The sequence below is a fragment of the Heteronotia binoei genome, chromosome 2, assembly GCF_032191835.1.
Source record: "Heteronotia binoei isolate CCM8104 ecotype False Entrance Well chromosome 2, APGP_CSIRO_Hbin_v1, whole genome shotgun sequence".
Taxonomy (NCBI): Eukaryota; Metazoa; Chordata; class Lepidosauria; order Squamata; family Gekkonidae; genus Heteronotia; species Heteronotia binoei.
The window spans coordinates 145,822,549-145,846,783 of NC_083224.1; the positions used below are offsets into that span (position 1 = coordinate 145,822,549).

At 39.8% G+C, this 24,235-nt stretch overlaps 1 protein-coding gene across 1 annotated transcript in view; it reads right to left on the bottom strand.

Annotated features, from left to right (window-relative positions):
* HFM1 (helicase for meiosis 1) overlaps positions 1-24,235 on the bottom strand; it is a 74,322-nt gene that overhangs the window by 41,247 nt on the left and 8,840 nt on the right. Inside the window, exons 4-14 of the mRNA XM_060233033.1 lie at positions 23,382-23,647; positions 18,814-18,861; positions 16,838-16,908; positions 14,574-14,706; positions 13,380-13,531; positions 11,549-11,626; positions 11,303-11,464; positions 8,405-8,605; positions 8,226-8,314; positions 7,354-7,397; positions 7,160-7,261 (exon numbers count right to left, since the gene is read on the bottom strand). Of these exons, the coding sequence (XP_060089016.1) occupies positions 7,160-7,261; positions 7,354-7,397; positions 8,226-8,314; positions 8,405-8,605; positions 11,303-11,464; positions 11,549-11,626; positions 13,380-13,531; positions 14,574-14,706; positions 16,838-16,908; positions 18,814-18,861; positions 23,382-23,647 (1,346 nt within the window). The remainder of the gene's footprint in view (positions 1-7,159; positions 7,262-7,353; positions 7,398-8,225; positions 8,315-8,404; positions 8,606-11,302; positions 11,465-11,548; positions 11,627-13,379; positions 13,532-14,573; positions 14,707-16,837; positions 16,909-18,813; positions 18,862-23,381; positions 23,648-24,235) is intronic.

The window sequence follows — 24,235 nt, forward strand, 5'->3', positions numbered from 1 at the left end:
CTGCAGCGTGCTGGACATTCTCCTCACCAGTCAACAAAAACATACCCATTAATCTAGCTCCATTATGTAAAATAATCTAACAACTAGCTGCCATCATTACCTGCTAGCCCAGAGGTCCTCAAAGTGGAGTCTGTGAGCACAATGGCACCCATCAAAACCTTTCTTAGGGCTTGCGAAGTGTTTTTTTGATAGGGCTTTTGCCGTACATGATTTCTGATTGACTGTGTGAATTTTTTAAAAGAACACTGATATGGCAGCTGCCACTGCCACAGCATGATCACTGCATGATTGAAGGCAAGTGTGTATATGAAAAAAAAAAATTAAACGATAAGTTCATTTTAAAAGGCACCCTGTTAAACAGAACTTCTGCCTGAAATGCTGAAGATTTACTATTAGAGCTACATATAATGTCACTCCCTAACAATTTATGGTTGGCTCCACCTCCTGCAGCAGCCATTTTGTGGCTGCGCCCACCATTTTGTATCGTAATTCCAGATGTGCCCACATATTGTTTTAAATTGTTTTAAAGTATAACCGACTGTCCTGTTGCTTTATATTTGAAATTAAGATGTTGGTTTTTATATTATTGTTAGCCGCCCTGAGTCTGGTTAGAATGGGTGGGATATAAATGGAAAGAAAATAAAAGCTTGGGGATCCCTGTGCTTGTTCCTCCCCATTCATACCAGTTACACTGAGTTCATGTGATACTATGGAATGTTCACAAATATGGTAACTGCTAAGGAGAAAAGTTTAATCCAGGGGTGTCGAACTCATTTGTTATGAGGGCCAGATTTGACATAAATGAGACCTTGTCGGGCCGAGCCATGTGAATCATAAAATGTAATGCCAGGTAGCAGGCATATAAACTTTATAATGGGCACAGACACACAATTAAATATTTTTTTTTGCTTAAAATAAAACATGCTTAAAATATTAGTCCGCTTGTAATATTTTGTTTTACAGTCTCTGATAAATGTCATCTCTTGCTATGAATTATTGCATCAAAAACAGCAGACAATGTCTGTGCTGTACCAGTCTTGAATATGTGCTGTTCAGGTGTGCACAGCTGTAAGTTGCAAACCTACGTTTGATTCATTGACATTCATTACAGACATCTCATGGTCAATGCTTTGAGCCTAAGACTCAGAGGAACATGAAGCAGCTGGGCATTGTGAGCTTGTGTACAGAAGTTGCTTCAAGTAGTAAAGAATATGTGAAGGCACCATGGCACAGACTGAGGGCTATGTGCTTGTCTACAAAACTATAATTTTCCCCAGAAAAATGACTACAACTCAAAAAAAATACAACTCCCCCCCCCCAAAAAAAAAACAACTACAAGAACAGAGAGACAGCCATATACAGTGGTCAGTGTCAGCCTACTATCTGGGAAGTCTAAATTCAAGACCCCCAATCAAAGGAAAATGTGAAAGAAAAAAATAAGGAAAATTTTCTGGGCAAACCTGGGGTGGAACACACTCTCAGCCTAATGCTGATATTTCTCTTCTAAATAGTTCACATGCTTTCCTATTGAGAAAGACTGGAGGGCATGAGTACAGTGAAAAAGACTCTCTCTCTCTGTAGCAAGGCAAAAAGCTCATACCTTCACTAAAACGTTGCTAGTCTTAAAAAGCATTCTTTGTAGTGCTTCTGATGGTGGGGACTGGGCAAAAAAAGCTTTGGCTCTTTCTTTCCTTCCCCAGGACAGGAGGAGGGGAAGGAGCCTCAGTCATTTATTAGAAGGAAGAGGCTTGTCTCAGTAGTTCTGCAGAGTGATTAATTGAGCCTGGCAAACTTAATCACCCAGCAGAGTTATAGAGCCAAGTTCCCTCATTGGCTGAGGCTGCTCCTCCCTCCTCCTCCCTTTGGGAAAAGGGAGGGGGAGAGGGAAAGGCTGCTTTGCTGCTCTGGCCTGTCAGGGGAGAAACACAAAACGGCGACCGAAAAAAGCAGGGAAGGGAAAATGAAGCAGATGACAGCCAGTTGCTGGAGGCCCTGATTGGAGCCCTCCATGGGGCTGATTCGGCCCACGGGCCGCATGTTTGACACTCCTGGCTTAGTCAATAGGCTGATAACAAGCAGGACTCTTTTTATGAAGGAAGGAAGATGTTAGTTTTGTCCAGAGCATGGAATGGGAGGCACTGTATGCTGTTAGTACAATGTAGTTGAGTACCAACAACTGTTGCTATGAGGCAGTTCCAGTGAAAACAGAGACATCATGGTCCAATCAAAACAGGCACATCACTACCAAAACAGTGAGCAATTGTTAGCTTTGAGTTAAGATGAGGATGATATCTAATGATTGTGCTGAGTGGACTAGCAAATTATGATACTCAGGGTGAGCCCTGGTAGAGGAAGGAGGAGGAAGAGGAACCTGCTGAGTTGCTGTTCTATTATATGCTGATAATTAGTTCCTCTAGACAAAATATCTGGAACTTTTTGTCAACAAGAATTGCTGAAAGTAAATGTGTTAGCTGGTGCCTTTATGGATCTCAGCAGATTTTGACCCAATGCCTAGGCAAAGACTATGGGGCAAACTGAATAAATCATCTTCTGACAAGTGTTTCCTCTTCCTGATCCTAAAAGTATATGATCAGCCTAATATCACAGTGAGATATAATCCATCTGGTGAATTGACCAGGGCTATTCCATTGAGTAGAGGAGTCAAGCAAGGATGTATCCTCGTTCCATTGCTATTTAACTTATATTTTAATGATTTAACTTCTCATATTTCTGGAGATGAATTTCATTCACCTTGCCTAGCTCATGCTAAATTACTCTGTCTCTTATATGTGGATGTTACCACCCTCTTGTCAAGATCTGTGGTCAGCCTATGCAAGATTATAGTTTCTCTTTGGAGTATTGTTCCAACGAGGACTTAGCTATTAATGTTACTAAGTCAAAGGTTCTTTTTTTCAGTAAAAAAGCACATGATAAAGTATAAGTGGTCAGTAGCAGTTTAATCTGCATGTGGAACATTTCATATATTTAGGAATTATTTTTCAAGCAGACCTTTCTTGGAAGGTGCACATGAACTCTGTTGTAAGAGTTGCTATTAGTACTGGAAAGGCCATCTCAAGATTTTATTACACCTCTGGTGGCCAATATGTTCCCGTGGCAGTTAAAATATTCAATGCTAAAGTCACTGGTCAGATGCTACATGCTGCCAGGGTTTGGTTCAAAGCAGTAGCAGACAACATCAATAAACTACTATTAAGATTCTTAAATGACATCTTGGAAATTCCTCAGTGTGTGTCTCAAACAGCTCTGAGAGCTGAAGCTAGGGAGACATCCTTTGAAGCAAAGGCATGGGGAAGAACATTCAATCTGAAAATCAGGATCCTAAAATCATACCCAGAATCAAGCCTCCTTGGACTAGTTACGTTGGGCCATCACACAAGTTACTGGGACAGGTTCTCTGAACTCATGGCTTTCATTTTCAAAAAGCCCATGTCAACTTTTGATATCAATAGCCCCTGTGGATGTGGAGACATACCCTTCTGCTTATATCTTCACAATTAAAGGGATAAAGACTTTTTTTAAAAGTGAAAACTGGAAATCTGAAGACCCAGAAACACAGATTGTCATAAAGAAATTCAGTTGCTGAGTTTAAAAAAAAATATCTGAAAAAGCCTCCTGAAAGAAGGGGAAGGAAAGGCCTCCAGGAAAGGACATGGAAAATGGCTACCTCATGGGTAGGACTGAGAAAATCTAAACTCCGCCCCCCCAACACACACACCCACACACATGGTAACCATGTAGGCTTTCCTGTGATCTTTCCCAAGACTTCCCTGAAAAAAGCAGGTTTGAGAAAGATTAGAGAAAGCCCAGGAAGGGCACAACTGTACAATGTTATGGGAAGCAGAAAAAAAACTTGCTTCCCAACAGTATCAAATAATCCACATGGAAGAGGCCTAAGGCACAGTTGAGAATTCAACCCATTATAACTTTTACTGCCCTTATATAAAAATTCTAGAGAGATTTTTTTACTGGCTTCCTTAGTAGAATACTAGGTTAATGGGTTTTGGGAAAAAATCTGCTACTTATTGTAGCAGACAAATACATGATTCTTAACACATTTTGCTGCAGCAGTTGGAAAAATCTGAACTAAACACATACAATCTCATGCTGTTTCTTGAAGAGATGATCACCAAACTGAAGTTTAAATGTTTGCACAGCATATTATGATAGAGGTTTCCCTACTGTGATATGCTGGTTTGATGTAATGTCTATTAATGTATTGGTTATTCCTGTGCAATCTTCTCTTTTGAATATTGTTTTTTGATCATCTATGGTTCTACGGAAATCAACTGAACTCAGCCAGTACACAGAAGAATGAGATCAAAAACATCTGACATATCCTATCAACAGCTATCATGACCAATCAATCAGAAATGGGAGGTGTCATAAAATTCTCCCTTTAACACTGAAATACACCGAAAGAATGTAATGGGGTGCTCAAGAAAAGATTCTGTACTGTCTCCAAAAAGGAGTTTACTGGAGTGGGTCCAGAGGCTCCTGAAGGACAGGCAAGACTAGAGATGTAAAATTTCAGAGGAAGGAAGGAAGGAAGGAAGGAAGGAAGGAAGAAAGAAAGAAAGAAAGAAAGAAAGAAAGAAAGAAAGAAAGAAAGAAAGAAAGAAAGAAAGAAAGAAAGAAAGAAAGAAAGAAAGAAAGAAAGAAAGAAAGAAAGAAAGAAAGAAAGAAAGAAAGAAAGAAAGAAAGAAAGAAAGAAAGAAAGAAAGAAGCCACCAAGGGGGAAAGAAACAGAGGGGTTTTTTTTTTGGGGGGGGGGGTTAATTTTGGAGGAAATTCTCCTTTTACTGATATAACAGCATAAAATGCATAATTCATAGTTTAGCAAATAAAATTGTATTACTTGGCATCTTTACAGAATTTAAACAATAGATACAATTTCTCATATTCTATTTGAGTGTCCTTTATATTCCAACTTAAGATGTTTCATTTTACCGTGGTAGGTAAATTTCTATGATTCTAATGCAAGCAGGGTGGTCCCCTTCCTACTTTCAGATCAAAATCCTAATATAACTTTGGACATTGCAATTTTTTAATTCCTTTTATCTTTGGAGACATAAATAGAGATTACAAATGAAATTTCAGATTGTTATACTTTTCAAGGCATTGAGCCAAAGAAGCTTTATTGGACAAAGGAAAGGAAAGAATTTAAACATATAAATGTCTTCATTGCAAACTGCTACACTCTATGCTACCATAGCACATGTATCTTCTCTTTTGCCATCTCAGAGGCACGAAAAAATAAAAACTGAAGTTAGAGTACAAATTCTGTATCAAACAAATAAAAGAGTATTATCTGGACAGAAAACACTCTTATGCTGTCGCAGTAGGCAGAACTGCCAGCATATTTAGATATTAAGTTAAATCTTGCAACACTGAAAACATTATACTTAATAATATATTATCGTTAAACAACATTATAGCACATTAGTTGTTCCCAAAATCCCTCCCTCTCTGGGGGTTTGTTGCCCTATGCACTACATGGCAAATAAAACAAATAATGCAAACACCTCATCAATCTCCAGCCCCTGGAACTTTGCATCGCTTGGAAAAGGTTGAAGCAACTAATGATATTTTTGTAAATAACTACTTCTGCTGTGCACTAATTAGAATCACAATAATTTCCTGCTTTGGGAGCCAAAATAGACACGATCAGGGCTCAGATTCAGTGGGAACTCAGAGGAGCGCAGCTCCTGAACCTTTCTGAGAGTTCCTCCTCCTCCTTCTGAGAGTTACACCTCCTTGTCCATTGAATAGTATGTGCAGTTGCATAACAATCCCTGGATGAGCTCCACCAACTATTTTTCTACAAAATGACCCCTGGACATGATAGTATCCCTAAGTCCACCATGGGGACACCTCTGCCATTTTAGGGATGAAATTCCTTCTGTCTGAGAAAGCTGTGGGAGCCTGATCCTGATCAGGGCTACAGTGTGGGAGGAGGGGCACTTGTTTTCCCCTGCCCATGCAACATTTTCAAGCACCCCAAAACAGCAGGTTAGGTTCTAGAAAGTGGCATGTGTTGAGGGGCAGAGGATAGGAACCTCTCTTCCTCTCAATCTGCAGTTCTGATCAAGATCAGACCCCTGTGGGTTTTGCAGACAAAGTGAATGTCCCTAGAAGGACAGAAGCATCCCAGTGGCAGGCTCTTGCACACCATCACCTCTAGTTTGATCAGAGTACTGGGGTTTTTTTTCTTTTTCATATTATGTACTGCAATAGTTCCATGCCTAGCACACTGTTGGTGCTCCAGTTTTACATATTATAAGTACTTCTAGAAATAGAATACTGGACACAAAATGATATATAAGTGAAAATTGTAAACATTACTGTTTGTCAGCATTCTTATGCCATAATTTTTCTCTAAAAGTATATATTACTAACTTTTGGGGGAAGATAATGAGTAAAAATTGTGTTAAATGGTATCTCAGTTACTTCACTGTTTTGAATTTGTTCTAGAAGAATAATTTAAAAATATTATTTATATTATAGTGTTCCTCAGAAAAGGGAACCATTTGACACTGAGCATGAGGGTCTGTAATTCTATACAAAACCCATGAAAGCCAGTCATGCACTTGGGCTGATAATGGGAATGCTATGAACATGTTTATCACTTATTATTTCTTAAAATAGCATACCCCTGGGATATTGGAGGGGGGGCGGTAATATATTCTATTCACGTTTAAAGATATGGCACTTTTTAAACAAAACAAAATGATGGCCTGGATCCCACAGTCTGTCAGCGGAAGTCACTGATGTTCTTCTTGGCTTTCTCCTCCTCCCCAGCAATCCTTTTCAACCCTGGGAAAATTTATACCCAGTATTGCAGGACCCATGCAGAATAACAGCCATGTGAGAGAAATCATTCCCTCCTGCCTCATCTGTGAGCAAAGTTCCAAACATAGAAGAAAGTGAAAAGGGCCGTTTTGCACCTTTCCCCTCTTTACTGTAACCTCCCTAGCGGTTACTCCACATAGATCCACAGCCCTGGGAACAAACTTTCCTGGGGCTGGAAAGAACTGCTGAGGGGAGGGATAAACCAGGGGAAAGATCCATGGTCCTTGCATGATTCTTGACCTGAATCCTACATAATAAAACTTTTGATTCTTCAGATGTTTTTACTCACAAAGCACTGGTACGTCTCCCATATTAAAAGCTGCTTCAGTTATTTTTCTATCAGACACCTCCATTCCAGCATGATGATAAGCTACTCCACAGATCAAAAGATCTACAAATGAAAGTCAGAACACCAAACTATTACCAGATATTCTCACCACAGACACATTACCATACTTGCTCCAATTAACACATCCTACATACCCTTGAGTCTGGCATCTTTTACTGAATTTGCAGACTTTTGTAATCTGTAAAAAAGAAAATTATTAATTGCAATATTAATAATATACTAAAATACGTTACAAAAATAAAAATGCCCATTGTGGATGCTATCATGATTCCTTTGTAATAATATACTTCATACTGTACAGATATGAAGTAGAAAAGTCAAAGAAAAATTTGCAACCCCTTTCACTCTCTTTCCTATCTAAATCAACAGTGTCATCCTAAACAGAGTTTGAGTCCAGCAGCACTTTTTATTCACAGTATAAGCTTTTGTGTGCACACACACACTTCTCTTTTTTGGTGTCTGCTCTCTTTTGGGCTCTTTTTAAAAAAAAAAAAACTGATGAAAATGTCCCTTTTTTGGATTGGAAGGTAAGGAATATTCCTAATTAGTAGCAATTATCACAACTTAAATAGCAGGGGTATTTAAAATAAAACTTGTCATAGTGATCACTTGTTTGAAGTAGTCAGGAAATAAGTCCTCTTTTTTGCTTTTCAAAATATGGTAAGTTATAACCCTATATTAGGATAATCACCTGGTGATTGAAATAATATCAGTATAAATTTCATTTCACGTAAAAGGCTTATAGGCTAGAAACCCTGATGTTGCCAATTTTATAAACTGGGTCTCTGTAAACAACACTTGTTAAATCTGACACTGACTATAGAAAGATCACAACTGCATTGAAAAGCACAGAAAGCTTGAGATGCAAATCAACATTTCTATCAATCAGTTACAAAGTACAAGTACATTTAAAACTGCCTGTTTTTCACATATGAACAGCAACAGAGGGAGACAGCTAAAAAGCATTCAGTCACATGCTAGGATTAATCCTGTGTAGTAAAGATACCTTTGTTTCTGTTCTATATTCATAATAAATTTAGCATCTTTTGCTAGGACAGAAGCCGCCTGCTGAACTCCTTTCCTTGTGGCACAGAACTGTAAATAAGAGAATTCATTGTTGGTGCGAATAACAGTAAAATACACACATGAACATTACAATTACAAGGGGAAAGCAGAAGTATATACCACAAGAGCTGGTTTTTGTTCAGAATACGTTTGAATAACACTAGCTACTTTGTAGTTAAGTGTTAAGTCAAATTTGAATTCTGTTTGGTTGCTACTGCAGGGAAATCCAAGAACTATTTTGCGGAGCTTCACAGGTCGGTGTCTTTCATCTATTTTCAGGCATACAGCAGGGTTCTTGCCATCTGAAAGCCATTCTGCAATCTTTAAAGAGAAAAGAAAGCATGTTAGGCTTGAAACTGGAAAATACTGCCCTGGGCTGAAATCTTGAAAGCACTTGCCCAATCAGAACTGCACTTAAAGCATGGAAGCTTCAGTGAAACAAATATTTTTAGGTCTATAGTATCCTCTTATTCAATCTGCTCTTCTTGCCTATGAACATAAGATATTGACCTGATATATGTTTTACTCTGATTTAGACCACTTACTATCAACAAGGAGTGGTTAAATGGTAAGCATGTCCCCTCACGTCAGGACTTGTTTATAATATGATCATAGGACAGGTATTTATGAAACCTACTCATAGTCTAAAAGACATTCTGTACATTTTTCAGTACAGAAATATATGGCACAAATATATAACTAAATATAAAATATTTTTCAAGAGAAAGCCAGTCCAACTCCAGTGGTCAGTAGCACTCATATACCCTGGCCTTCACTTTAGAAATGATTAAAAAATGAATGTAAGAAGCTGCTTTACACAGAATTAAACTATTTGTTTGTTTAGCCCAATATCAACATGTTGAGCCAAAACAGGGAGAGAGGTTAATTCAACTGATATTTCCCCTTGGTGACAGGAGACCCACCTTCACAGCAAATGTCTGTCTCTTTTTGAGAAAGGGTGCATAACAGTTCACAGGGCAGGTGTTAGAGGGAAAGAAAAAACATGAACCAGCTGACTAGGAAACCAATAGGAGTGTCAAACTTCCACTAGGAGCAAGAGATCCCCTGGTTTGAGGGTCCCCAACCTGCTGGCACAGAGCAGGCCACTGGGAGGGATCCCTGCCCAGAAAGAGCTCTATCGTCATGCAACATGCCTGGCATGATGACATCATCCGGAAGTGACATCATCACACTGGGCATATCATGCCGGGTACACTCCAGCCTTTGGGTAAAGACTCTATGGTACAAATCCTAGAGTGTCCCTGGTGCTACATGCCCAGTGCGATGACATCACTTCCAGATGACATCATCATGGAGCGCATGTGAGAATGATCCCCCTGCCAAAGCCAAGGTAATACCTCAGAACCCTAGAAACCAATCCAAAATTTATTTGTCCATATCTAGTCACATAAGCTCTGACTTGGATGGCCCAAGCTAGCCCAATCTCATCAGATCTTGGAAGCTAAGCTAGGTTGACCCTGGTTAGTATTTGGGTGGGAGATCACCAAGAAAGTCCAGGGTTGCTACACATAAGTAGGCAATGGCAAGCCTGAATATCTCTTGACTTGAAAACCCTACAGATTTTGCCATGTGTGATGAGGGCACTTTTTTCATCACCTCAGTCACATATAGTTAACTAGATAGGAGAGAATGTGGATGGAGATAAATCCTTAAGTACACTTGATGTTAAAAACATGCAACATGATTAGACTACACCTATATGCAAACATGCATCCACACCCACATTCTGCTGCAATAACTAGTCAAATACATAACTAAAGTTAAAGTAAGGCAAAAGTCTTGCCAGGGCACTGAAACAGCAAAGACGGTTTGGCAAAAGACGGAGTGTTAGCACATTTGGTTAGTTAATGCATTGTTAGCACTTCCTCTTCTCCACTCAACACCCAATTCAGAATGATGGAATGGAAAGATTTGGATTGTTCTTGTGACAGCATCATGTAGTGTAATATCTTGAACAGTTATGGTTCACCCTGACATCACCAAGTTCACATTGCAATCCTGTTTACTAGCTTGGATCTCTCAGTGAAACCTTTCAAGTAAAAGAAAAAATTGTGCAGTAGCAACAGAGTAACAGAGAAACAAATGTCAACATAAATGAAAAGATTTTTGGGAATCTCCCCCCCCCCCTTAGAATTTACATACACACATGCAAAAACACAGAATCTCACAAGCAGCTTTCACATCAAAAAACCTCACAAAATCCTGCACAATATTCTAAAAACACCTTGCCAGGAAACGTCAGGAATTTAGTGGGGGGGGGGGGGGGGCAGGGAACAAGTTGCTCATGATTTGGCACTACTGGAGGAGTCACGTCAAACCAAGAAAAAAACCCTGCAATGCATGTGCTGTACCATTCCTCAGGTGGGAGTGGGGAATCTCCCGATTTCATAGGTTCCTGCCTGGATGAAAGCCCCGCCCCCAACAGCCACAACCCCAACATAATAACATCATGCAGAAGTGACATCAACACACAAGAGATGTTTTGCAGAGACACTCTGGTTTTGGGGCAAAACTCTATAGTTTGAGCCCAATTTTACCATAGAGTTTGCCCAAAACCAGAGTATTCTGGATGTGATGACATCACTTCTGAGTGACATAGGGTCGTCACATGTTATGGTTGCCCCACCCCCCCACTCCTGGAGAGCTCTCTCCCACCCACCCCTGCTCCTGCAAGGTAGGGACCTGGGCAACCCTATATACCACCAAGCCATTATTCCTTGCTCATTAGTGCATCAAGTAAAGGAGCTTATTATTAGTGTCATAAATTTTGTGTTCACCAATTCGAAATTAATAAACTAAGGAGAAGTAAAATGTTTGTTTTTAAAGTGTACATTTACATTACTGCTTAATTAGAAGACTGTCAAAACAATCGGAAACTCCAAAGTAGTACCTTCTTTTCCCATTAAACACAATAATACGAATGTATATTTTTGTTAAGAAAAAACACAACACCAGCATTTTGAAGCGAGAGGAAAAAATGTAATGAACTTTTCTTACATCTTCAGCATTTGGGATTGTGGCAGAAACCGCCACAAATCTCATAGGGTGGACTGTGTCATGGTTCTTAGAGCTATGTGAAAGGGAAGAATGAACAGTTTTCATCCGGCTAACCACAACCTCAAGAGTAGCACCACGGCTTTCATCTTTCACAACATGTACCTATCAAGTAAAATTAAAACATATATGAAATAATATGCACTGCTTAACAGCTCTAACATTATGAATCATTCGTTACTGATATACCTCATCAATGAGAAACAATTTCACTAGCTGAACTAAAGAGTTATCTCTCCACTTTCTAGTCATGCTGTCCCACTTTTCCTGGAGAAAAAGAAAAAAAATGTATATTAATTACAAATATTAAGCATCATCCATCACTACCTTTCCTCCACTAATTTAAAAGGGATCTTGCAACAAAATTGTTAAATAGTATATATTATCATCATCACAGTACCACCAATTTACACATCAAACCCCAAAATAGCATTTCATAGAAATCCAATTAAACATATTATTTAATTACTAAGAATAAGGCCCATTGTAATGGAAAATATAAAGGGCTCTAGAAAGAGGCTGTGAGTGAGTGCCCCCCACCTTTGCTGTCTTCTCACCCACTCACCCAAGTGAAAACATTTATTCCCCCCAACCTTGGTGTCTTCCCACCCACCCAAGGCAGTTGTTTCAGAGCCACACGACAGGAAGGAAGGAAGGAAGGAAGGAAGGAAGGAAGGAAGGAAGGAAGGAAGGAAGGAAGGAAGGAAGGAAGGAAGGAAGGAAGGAAGGAAGGAAGGAAGGAAGGAAGGAAGGAAGGAAGGAAAGTAGAAAGAAAGCAACTTTGACTTTAAATGCATTCTCCAAGCCAGTGGATGACCTGTGCTGGGAGATGGACTGGAGTGTGACACTGTTAATTCTCCTGGACATCTCACTGACTTTTTAGTACCATCACCCAAGGTATCCTTCTGGTCTGTCTTTCTGGGTTGAGAGTGGGAGGCAGTGTTGCCTAGTGGTTTTGCTACTGGGGACCACTGCTCAGCTCTGTAGTCTTTGATCTGTGGCAGGGATGGCCAAACTTACTTAACGTAAGAGATGTCTAGGAGAATTAACAGTGTCACACTCCAGTCCATCTCCCAGCACAGGTCATCCACCAAGGCAACCAAACCTGTTTCAGTTCCATAACTGGAGCTTGGAAGTTATACAAGCAGATAAGAAGCCTTGAAATTCTAATGGTTTGAAAGACATTTAATAGAGTAAGGGTTAAGGGTTCATGTAATTAAGAAATTACTAACCCTAACCCTGCAAGGACTTTGGCGGGGGCATCCCATTTAGTCTCCCCCGCTACTTCTTCTTTCCCTTCCCTGAAAGCCCCATTAGACTATCTGCTTTCCCAGCTTCATTTGTTAGGTTGAGAGTTGAGTGACTGGCCCACAGTCATCCAGTCAGCTTTCCTGGCAGAGTAGGTATTCAAACCCGAGTTTCCTATCTCCTAGTCTGAAATTCCAACCACTATACCACACTGGTTTTTGTGGAGTGGCTGTTGTTGAATACTAGCAAAAAGTCAGGCCTGGGTGACTCATGCAGGTTGAGGGGTAGCAAGTCACCAGGTGATGGTTGGTGGGCCTGACCCTAAGGTGTCCTACCTCAAAGCCTAAAAAGACTTGGATATGGCCCTGCTAACCACACCAGCCTTTTATTGACAGAAAACACAGCTTGAAGGCTGGCAATACTGCTGTGGTTGCCTACCAACGGCCACAAAGGCCACTGAGAGAACATCTATTTCTTAAAGGTAAAGATGCTGCTTCTATTACATTGTAGGTTTTATCTCACAACCCTCCCCCTTTTTAAGATTTCAGATTTTTCTGCAAACCTGGGGCTTTCCTCAGGTTTGTAGAAAGATCTGTCTTGTCTGTTTACGTCTTCAGTGTTGGATTTAAGGTTCCACAGATAGGCTCATGTTGAGAATCAGATATCTTTATAAGAAATGAAGTTCATATAATAGGATCTATTATTATTCTTATGTACAAAAATGCATATTTTAATAGGTCAGCATTATTGCCAAGGCACGTGTGAAACCTACTGGTGTAGTCAAAATAATATGAGTGTGTTGTATTTCGAATAAGTCATCCATTGCTGTATCTCCTGTTAGTTCCTTACATACAAGTCCAATAGGTTCAAATTTTTCTTTCCAGTCCTCAAAACGCTGACTGCAGAGAGCTTTTATTGGTGCCACTAAAAATAAAAAGAGCAGTGGAGGAAAAAATAGAAAAATAAGACATGATTAAACCGGTCTTCAAACACACTGTACTGAGCTTTTTAAAATGCTCCCATTCTTTCCTCACAAACTAACTTTATATTCCTGTACATTTCACATGCTCCTCTTCTTACAAGCCCCAGCTTGAATTAATCTGTTTTGGACCTATATGCTAACAGAAGTCTTCAAAGTGATGAACACATTTATAGATAGTTTGTTAAACTTCTGAAAATCTACTTGCAGACATATCATTCATTGCATGGTAAAACCAATATGCAGATGACACTCAGCTCTACCTCACACTTCCAGCTGATCCTAGGGAGACTACAAAAACCCTGAACTGGTGCCTGGAAGCAGTTTTGGAGTAGGTGCATTCAGTGTTTTTGAATGGGGCTTCTAACAGAGGAGGTGGGCTTAGAATTCATGCAAGAGGCAAAGAAGGGTGAGTGTGCATCTGTTTGCTTGAGAGTGTGTGGTTTCAGAGAATATTGTCTGTCCAGAGCCGTCCCTGCCACTAGGCAAACTTGGCAATTGACTAGGGCACAGGCCTTCTGGAGGCGCCAAATTGGGTACCCCTGATGTGACTTGGTGATGTTATCAGTGCAGGGAGGTGGCAGAAGTTAGCCTTGCCTAGGGTGCCAGACAGGCCCTGTGTCTGTCTGACAATTAATTTCTAGCTTTCAGTGTGTGTTCTAGAAGCACATGAAGAGTGAGGAATTAGCTGACTGCTATTATCTAATTCCTGGAGGTGGAGACTGACTCTGTAAGAGGCATGCAGGTTACCCGGGAGTTTACATGCCAGGGTTTCAGAGCTTACTAGAGAGCTGAGCTTGGAAGGTCAGTGAGGGCGGTCAAAGGGGAGCAAGAGAGAACCCCTCTAGTTTGACTTTCTTGAGAGAGTATGTACAAGCTCTGCATCAGCTAGGAGGGTGATATGCTACAGAAATCTGCACAGATACAGGATTTATCATTCTTGAGCATTAATAATAATATATTTCTTTAACAACGTGGCATACTTACTGTAGACAATTTTAATATTTAACCAAGGCATTGGCACTTTGATTAACAACCTGGTAATTGCAAGCTCGAACATCACAGTCTTCCCAGAACCAGTTGGAGCGCAGATCACAAAATTTCTGTCTGTATAAAGGAGCTGGGGGGGGGGGGCGGGCAAACCACAGGAGTAAATGCAACATACACAGTTGGGTGCATCTGTTTTAACTAATCTTCTTGGAAATACTGGTACACAAAGAATGCATTGTTTCAGCACTGATGCACGTTTTACCAAATCACAGCTAATACAGATTTTCAAATATGATATTTTTTGTTACCAGATGTAAACTTTTTATTTTGTATGAGAGTAAAAAAGGTAAAACAGAAGCAAGAGTTTTTCCCTTGCTATCTGCCACTGAGCAATTATGAAGTATATGTGGTTTAGCAGCTAAGGCCATTCTGCAGTAAAGACTGTTAAAGTATTACGAACACAAATACATTTTCGAGTCCCAGGAGAAAGCAGCACTCACAGAAGTATATGGGCACTGACACAAGTCTATCAATAAAATATACAGTAAGTTTTGCTCTTCAACAATTTCAGAGGAAATTCCAATTTTTTTAACAACGATTTCAGAGGAAATTCCAAGTCATCATTCTTTAGCAATTTTACACCCATAAATCATAAGAATAACTGGAGCATTCAGTTTGTGCAAAATTCTAATATAACAAAAGGAAGGGGAAAACTCTATCTATGAAACAAGGTCATGTTCTATAAAAGGCATAATTTTTCAGCATTCTTAATGGCATATCTTGCATCATAAATGAGCACAGATATTTTGGAACCCCAATAAGTGGCTACTGCTGAGATGGTTTCCCTGCTGGAACCAGTGGGACTGTTAATGTGGGACAACTGAGGGGGAAGAGGAATTTCTACCCTTTCCTGAAAACCCTAGAAGGCAATAAGGGAAGCAGGAGCTGCCTTAGTCAGTTGCTATATAAGCATGCAGTTGACTTAAGTTCCTGGAGCAGGCACAGGCTGCCAGTCAGCAAAATGAGGTATCAGGATCTGCATGCCTGTATAATGCTAACAGAGGCATCCCCATCTTTTCTATTTTCTGTTGCTTGCAGGTAGGATATAAGCTCCCTGCTCACAAGGGTTGCCAGGTCTCCATAATGCCAAACCCTGAGATTCATAGGCAATGTCCTGGCAGGACTAGGTATTTTCACATGGAATAGCACTGTGAATGGCAGTACTTCCACACATCAGCATACACAATATGGTGTATGTGAATCTGTGATGTCACAACTGTGATTTTGAAGAGTCAGAAAATTCACCACACACAAATTTTTAAAACATGGAAATTAACTCTGTGATAAAGTTACCAGCTAAACATAAAATGTAATCTGTTAGTGGCAGTTTATAGCCTCCCAACTCCAATTTACATGTGGAGTAGTTACCACAGCCAGGAATACGTAGAAGTCTTAAAAGAATCCATCAAGGAAGTGTATGGGCTGATTGTCCTGAGATTTCAACCTGCTAATGTACATTGGGGCCCTGATGGCCAAGTTCAAATATCTGAGAACCTGAAGACAAAGCTTAGGACCTAGTAATCTTAATGCTCTCCATCAATTGCAGTGCTGGTCAGCAGTCCCAACTTGCACATTGCCTCACCAACTGCCACTAGCTGCATCTTATTGCATTATTTCAACGTCAAAGTGCATGCAACAGTGGCATGGTTGGTAATGGTATGGTAGTACACTGCTTTGTATGCTTTTCTTAAGCACTTATTTCACTCGATGGTACAGCACATAAAAGAATCAGACACTGCAATCCTACACTTCTGTCCCTGCAAGCATATAGTCTACTCTCTATGTATGACAGCCTATCAGTATACCACAAAATAGAATTACACCCATCTAATTCCATTCCATTCCAGTCATAGAATCATAGAGTTGGAAGGGACCTCCAGGGTAATCTAGTCCAACTCCCTGCACAATGAAGGAAATTCACAAATACTGCCCCCCCCCCCTAAATTCACAGGATCCGCATTGCTGTCAGCTGGCCATCCAGCCTCTGTTTAAAAACCTCCAAAGAAGGAGATGGGCATAGAAAGGTCTAGTTTCATAGCATTGCACTGTTCTCTTCAATTTAGTGAGTCACAAGTTGCACAGGCTTTGTTTGAAGGAAAAGGAAAAGGAAAAGTGAAACGTTATGAAATTAGCAACAAATGCTCATACATTGTCATAAATGCATACATAATAATTAACACTTAAAACTAATCTATACTTACATCATCCAGAGCCTTGGACTGAATATAATTGAAGTATGGGAACTCTTTGAAAATATTTCTAAACTGAGCAGCTTAAAATCATACTAAGGAGTCAAACTATTAACTGAAGAATGGATAGAAGTATAACTTCACAACAAAGATTTAAATATAGATGTTCTGTTGCTACAATACAATACAATAAGGATTTCAATATAGATGTTCTACGTTTATATATTTGTTAGACTAGAGGCTTGGAAACGTTTCAGTTGAGATAAAAAATCTGCAGGTACGGTATTTTGAAGCCACTGAGTTGTTGTTTTTTTTAAAAAAATCCCAAGCAGAAGACAGAAATCTATAGGAAAAGATGAAATACATGCAATACTGATTTATCAAACCTAACACACTGTTAAGCACTTCAAGAACATGAGCTCCATTATGAATACATTAGTCAGCAATAGCCATTAACACAATAGCCATCAACACAACATTTATGAAATAAAAAAATACTTTTAAAAAATTGCACTGAAGTAATAATTACAAAAATATGCAGTTTTGTTTATTTAAAGATTTATTAGCTGCCTTTCTACCTTGTTCCAGTGCCTCTCAGGAACAGCAACTGGTCACACAAAACCTGGCAGAAAAAGGACAGGGCCAGAAAAGGTCGGCCTTCTCTTTCCTTCCTAACTTCACCCCAGTTCTTCCAGAAGTTTATCTTCCTGTCTTCCTCTTGAGGAAGCTAGCATCTGCACTATTGTAAATATTAATTTCTTTCAAAGTTTTATATATTTACGGCAAACAATTTAATGCAATAATGCAAATACTTCACTGCAATTAATACTTTTGTCTTCCATCTGCAAGTTCTGCAAATGATGGGATATAAAAAAGAGCCCCAGTTCTCTCTGGAACATACAGAGAATTTCATGTGTGGTGTGTGACCCATGTCTCAAAGGCACTTTGTATTCACTGTTTTTTGTGATGGGGTTGTATAAAGAAGGCATACAGAAGTGCAGATGCATGTCCATAGGCCCCAAGTCACATATGACAATACATGCAGGGAATGATGATATGTGGAGAACAGGCTCCTAGGGTCACCCAGGGCTCTTTCCAGCTTCAAGTTCTAACCCAATCAAGAATCAATACCTATTTATAAACTCAGAAATTATAACATCAGTTATCCGCTAGATTGCAATTGACACCCATTCATTCACTTTATAAAAGACCAAGAGTTGTCACAGAGCATATAAACCAAGGCTTGTTTTTAAATCAAGGTAGTATGCACTGGCCCTATGCACATGTGCTCAGGATCCATGGAAAGATCTAAAAGCAAAGGACATGCAGCAACACTCTTCCTACAGTAGAGCCACTCCAACAGTGGTTAAACTATTCCACTAATGCCTACTTTCTTCAGAACAGCATTCTAAAACCCTTCTCCATAAAGGACTATGGGTGTGCACACTTTTTGATCACTAGATCTTTAATGAAAGCTACTTCTGAATAGAGCTGTAAAATTTCTGGAAATTTTGGAGTCACTGGCGGGGGGGGGGGAGGGGACTTTTTTCTTCTTTTTTTCAGGCAAAAAACATACATTTGAAACTAAATTGAAATAAATGTAATATTTACTGTCCTAACAAACCTAAATTAATTTTACTGCACCACAGCCAGAAGCTTATTCACACAGGGACCACGTGTTCCTGTGCGGCAGTGTCCCCTCCACCCTTAGTACCACTAACACCACCGAACAGATCATGCAGCAGGGCAGGAGGAAGGGTATGTGTGCCTGCACAGAAGATAATTGATGAACAGCAGTTATGGTAAATGCAACTGTTATCATCATCAATCTTCTGTGCAATCTCACATGGAGATTCTAGCAAGCTACATCAACAGGCAGAGGGGTATGCTCATCTATTTAAACAGTGACTGAACAACAGCCTTGCCAATGTTTAGGCTTATGCTTCATATCATATTTTTAAAAGCAGGTCACAGTACATAAAGGATACGGATTTCAGTCACAGGTCGCAAAATCATCAATTCCTTTTTAGCTGTTCCTAATGAATGAATATTTGTTTTAATTAACATTCATAACAAAAAAAAATAACAAAATATAAAAAATCTTTACAACTTGTGAGAAAACCATAGATTTGTATGTGAACTCTTGGATTTGTATGCAATACTCTTTTTTATACAAGTTATCTTATTGGCCAACTATAAATCTAAGAGACATATTAAGGATCAAACATGCTTACCACTGATACTCTAGATCATCTCAACAAATCATGTAACAATGATGCTGCAAGTGTATACACCAACTTTTAATGGAAGTATGAACTTGAGAACAGAAAACATAAGCAATTTCTGTGATTTTTCATAAATGGTATTTCAATGTACCAACAGCACAGAACTAAACAAAACTATTTGCTTCTAACCAGTATATGGAACTAGTCAATTAAATCGGCCAGGGGGCCAGCAAGGATCTACGAAAGTATAGGCCAATTAGCCTAACATTTGTTCTGGGTAAATGAGCAGAAAATGTTATTAAAGATAGAAGTATTAAGCACACAGAGGAACAGTGCCTGCTGAGGGAAAATCAGTATACCCTCTGTGGCAGAATGTGCCTGCTCTAGCCTGCAGGTCCCGTTTCTGCCTTGCCCTCCTCAGGGTTCCCAACTCCCCTGGAAGGGCTTTTCCTTTTACTGTTCCAGTAGCTGCTATCACCACCTGATCAATATAGGGGTTTTCCACTGAGAGGATCAGGACTCCCAGTTCCCCTTCCAAACAGAGGCCTTGCGCCTTGGCATCTCCCACTAGTCTGGTGCCTGACTATCATGGGGACAGATTAATGCCTTGTACACCCCTGGGGGAATAGCTAGTTGCCAACTACTTGCCTTCCCTCCTCCTGGGGCTGCCTTTTAAAATAGCATATCTGAAACAGTGGAAGTCTATTTGGTATAGCAAACCACTTCCAGAATCAAAAGTTTAAAGTAGTTATTAAAAAGAAAACATTTACAAGCATATTTTTAGCACCACAACAGAGAAGCAAGGAAGAACAAAAGACATTGGTAAAATGCAATTCCTCTGTCCCTCTCAGCTATGTGTCCTCACAGCTGCTGAACTAGGACAGGCTCTTTAGTTTTAGTAAGTTACTGCTCCCTACCAAGTGTTCATTACCTTGAGGGTTAGTCCAGCTCTCTAGGACAGCCACATGGTCCAAAATGGAGGCTAGCTCCCAACCCCAGACAAGTGGTTCAGCTCAGCATCACAAGGAGCCCACTTTCCCCTTGCAAGGTGGTTTTAACAAATCTGTGTTTTGTCCACCTTGACCCCAGTCAGTCCAGCTTAAGGCTTCTTTTCCTGTGATCTCCAAAGTGTTACTTCCTCAAGCCTCTCTAGAATTTTACACCTCCCAACTCCATTTCTTGCGTGAAGAAGAGGAGAGGGGAGGGGGATGACTGACCATTTCTTTTTCTAAATCCATTAGCATCTGTATGAAGGTGAGCTGATGTGCCAGCTTATGGACATACTCTTCTGACCAAAGAAAAAAAAACTGGTAAAACACACAACGAAGGCTTTTGCTGCTTGCCAGCCTCCCTCCAGGAGAAAATGCATTTCTCCACACCCACCATAAAGAGAAATCCTGCCTGACCAGCCTTTTGAAGTTTTTTTCAGAAGATTAAGCATTTGGTTAAGGGTGTTTCATATATTTGATGTCCCACAAGGTTTCTGGTTAAAGTCACTGAAGACTCCCAACAAAAATTAGTCGTTATGGGGTGGTAAGTGGATGAGACAACTTCTGAATACCAGTGTTAGGGGACAACATCAAGGAAAGGTCTCTATGTCCTGTTTGTTGGACATCTAGAGCAATTAGTGCAGATAAATGGACAAGTCTTCTTACGAATTAAAAACTGGTTAAACAATAGAAAGCAGAGATTATTAAAAAACGGATAGTTCTCCCGGAAGGAAGGTAGTGGGGTCCCACAAGAATCAGTATTGGGACTGCAGCAATTTAATTTGTTAGTAAATTATCTGGGATTGGAGATGAATAGTGCAGTGGCTAATTTTACAGATGATATCAAATTATTCAGGATAGTGAAAAACCAAAGCAAACGGTCAAGAGCTCCAAGAGGATTCCTCCAATCTGGGTAGATGAGCAACAATGTGGTGAATTATTTTCAATATAGGTAAGTGCAAGATGATGCACACTTGAGCAAAACATCCTAACTTTAAATATATGCTGATGGGGTACAAATAGTTGAGTCCAAGACTGAAAGAGACCTTGGGATAGTAATTGAAAGCCTGATGAAAATGTGGAGTCAGTGTGCAACAGAACTGTAAAAGGAAAACTCTACATTAAGTATTATCACAAAAGGAACTGCAAATAAAACACCCAATATAGTAATGCCCTTATATAAAGTTTTAGTGAGGCCTAATTTGGAATACTGTGTACACTGCTGGTTGCCAGATTTTTTTTAAAAAAAGTATTGCAGAGGTAAACAAAGCGCAGAAGAGGGCAATCAAAATGATTAAAGATTTGGAGCCCCTTTCCTATGAGGAAAAGCTAAAGAGTGAGGCCTTTCAGTTAGAAAAAAGGCAATGAAAGGACATGATAGAGATTTATAAAATTAAGCATGGGACAGAGAAAGTGGATAGAAAGAACTTTTATTTCCTTCCTTCATTATACTTGATCTCAGGGGTACCCAATAATCGGCAATAGAGTCAGGATGAACAAAACAAAGTATAGCACTTCTTCACTAAGTGAATCGTTACTCATATTCACATGGCTGGGGTGTAAGGCATTTTAAAGACTTCAAGACATCCTATACACTGATTTACTCTGGACATAAGGAAAATTCCTGGAAGTCAAGCCTCTCTTAAGAATTCTATGTCTACAAAGGGACCATAGAAGTATGAAATAAATGCTGTTTTTTTATCCCTAATCTGAATTTACCATAGAAATTAAAAAGAAAAAGCACCAGTTTCTGAATTCCAGATTCTGTTCCCTTACAAGTATGAGAAGAAAAACTTCTCCCATCTTGTTTACAGACTTCTTCTATCCAGTTGCTCTTACTGTAGCCTCCCTCTCTTTGGCTCCTCTGATGTCAACCAAAAATGTCTTTCCCTAACAAAGATGCCCTCATTTCAATCCATCATACAGTTCTCATGAATTCTAATACTTTGTTTCTAGAAACTGACTCTCAGAAAGATTATTTGAAATAACAAAGTCCAAGAAATCTTCAGCTGCATCCACACATGGTTTGATATTGTGGCATTTCAGCAACCATTCAAAACTAGATTCTACTATGTGCAATCCAGTTGTTAAAGACTGCTATAATAACATGCAGAGGGGGTTTTTTTGCAGAAAAAGCCCAGCAGGAACTCATTTGCATATTAGACCACACACCCTGATGCCAAGGCAGCCTAACAACTTGTGGATGGCAGCCTACATTTCAACAGCTATCCTTCCTGGGTAGATGTGGTCCAAGGCAAAATCCAAACTGGAAAAAGGTTATTTAAATCAGTAAGAGAATAAACAAAGAACAGAGAATAATTAAAGAACTACGGTAACCAGAGAATGAGCAAAGAGTAAATTAGTAATTGCCCACAGAAATAGAAATTTACAAAGATTACTTCAGAACTGAAGAGTCATTTTATCGCATTCTTCCTCCACACCCATGTATAAAATTAAGAAGAACAATTGCTTAGGGAATGGGAAAATAATTCTAGATCACAACAGTACAGCTTAATAAAATGTAAGGAGTGAGAGAGAAAATAGGACAATGTAAGCAGAAGAGGAGGAGGAGAAGAGATTGGATTTATACCCTGCCCTTCACTCAGAGTCTCAGAGCAGTTTACAATCTCCTTTCCCTTCCCCACCCCACAACAGACACCCTGTGTGGAACTGAGAGAACTCTGACAGAAACTGCTCTTGAGAGGAACAGCTCTGAAAGAACTTGTGACTGACTCAATGTCACATCAGCAGGTGCATGTGGAGGAGTTGAGAATCAAACCCAGTTCTCCCAGATTAGAGTCAGCGCTCTTAACCACTACACCAAACTGACTCTCTGGAAGAAATGGAAAGGCAATGCATAACCTTCTTTTCATCAGTTCTCATGACAGGACCTGCCTATCCTACATCCTACTGTCATCAAAACAGCCACATGCCAAGCTCTTTGAGACATACCTTTATTCAGGGGTCATTTTGTAGAAAAACAGGTGGTGGAGCTCACCCAGGGATTGTTATGCAGCTGCACATACTATTCAATGGACAAGGAGGTGGCACTATCCAAAGGAGGAGGTGGAGCTCTCAGAAAGGTTCAGGAGCTAAGCTCCCACTGAATCAGAGGCCTGCCTTTATTTACAATTAGTGGATCCAGTTTACTTTAAGCATACTTTTTGTGCTTAATATATTTTCTTTTAATCTGTTTCTATCCTTCTGCATGAATACTGTTACCTACTTTATATGTCTATTGTTCAGTTCATGAATATACATTATTCATAGATATAGCATGAAGACTGTATTGTAATAAACATTTGTGCAGGAAAAAATTACAGAGAAAATCCATAAATTTACCTTCTACACTAGAGCTCTTTGAAACACAAGGAAATGACTGTACTTTTTCAATTCCTTCTCCATTTGCAGAAGTTGAAAAAACATCATTTACACTAAACAGATTAAAATCTGAATACTGTGTGATCTGCGTATTGTTTTTCCATAGGTCTCCCATTTTCATCCCTTTGTTGTTAGAAACATTACAGTATGCGTCTATTCCTCTCTTGGCATTGGTGTTCTCCTTGCAGTCTGTATTTGCATATGTATAATCAGTTGGTTTAAATAAGCTATAACAAATACAAAAGGATGTTTTCATATTATATACATGCACACAAAATACACTCACTTTTAAGACCATTCTAATACTGTGTAGTTTCTAATACCTGCTAAAAACAAAATCAGGTTTTTTGTTACCCAGGAAGCTAGACACATCCCACAAGCCCTGCATGGCAGCTTTCCAGATGCTTGACAAGCCATTCAGCCATTCTGTTTTGCAGACAAAGCAAAACTAGGAACAAGGAAGCAGGCCTGTAGCTACAGGGGGTGCTGTGGGGCCCTGCCCCCTGACTTCTGGGCAGGGCTCCCTGACTCAGGGCCCCCAACCAGCTGCAGGGCCTCAGCTGTCACCTCTTCCCTCCCAGGCAATTCAAATTCACCGGAGTGGCAGGAGTAGCTGCCAACTTCTGGGAGCGATTTAAAGACCCCTCCAACAAGCTGGTTGGCAGGGTCTTTAAATCACATTTGGAAGCTGGAGGCTGCTCCTGCCACCCCTTCCATGCAATTTGAATGGTAGGAGAGGTGGGGTGGTCTCAAGCTATGCCAGGGATGGGGCAGTGGAGAAGGAAGGTCGGGTGGGGGCACAGTAGCAATTTTTT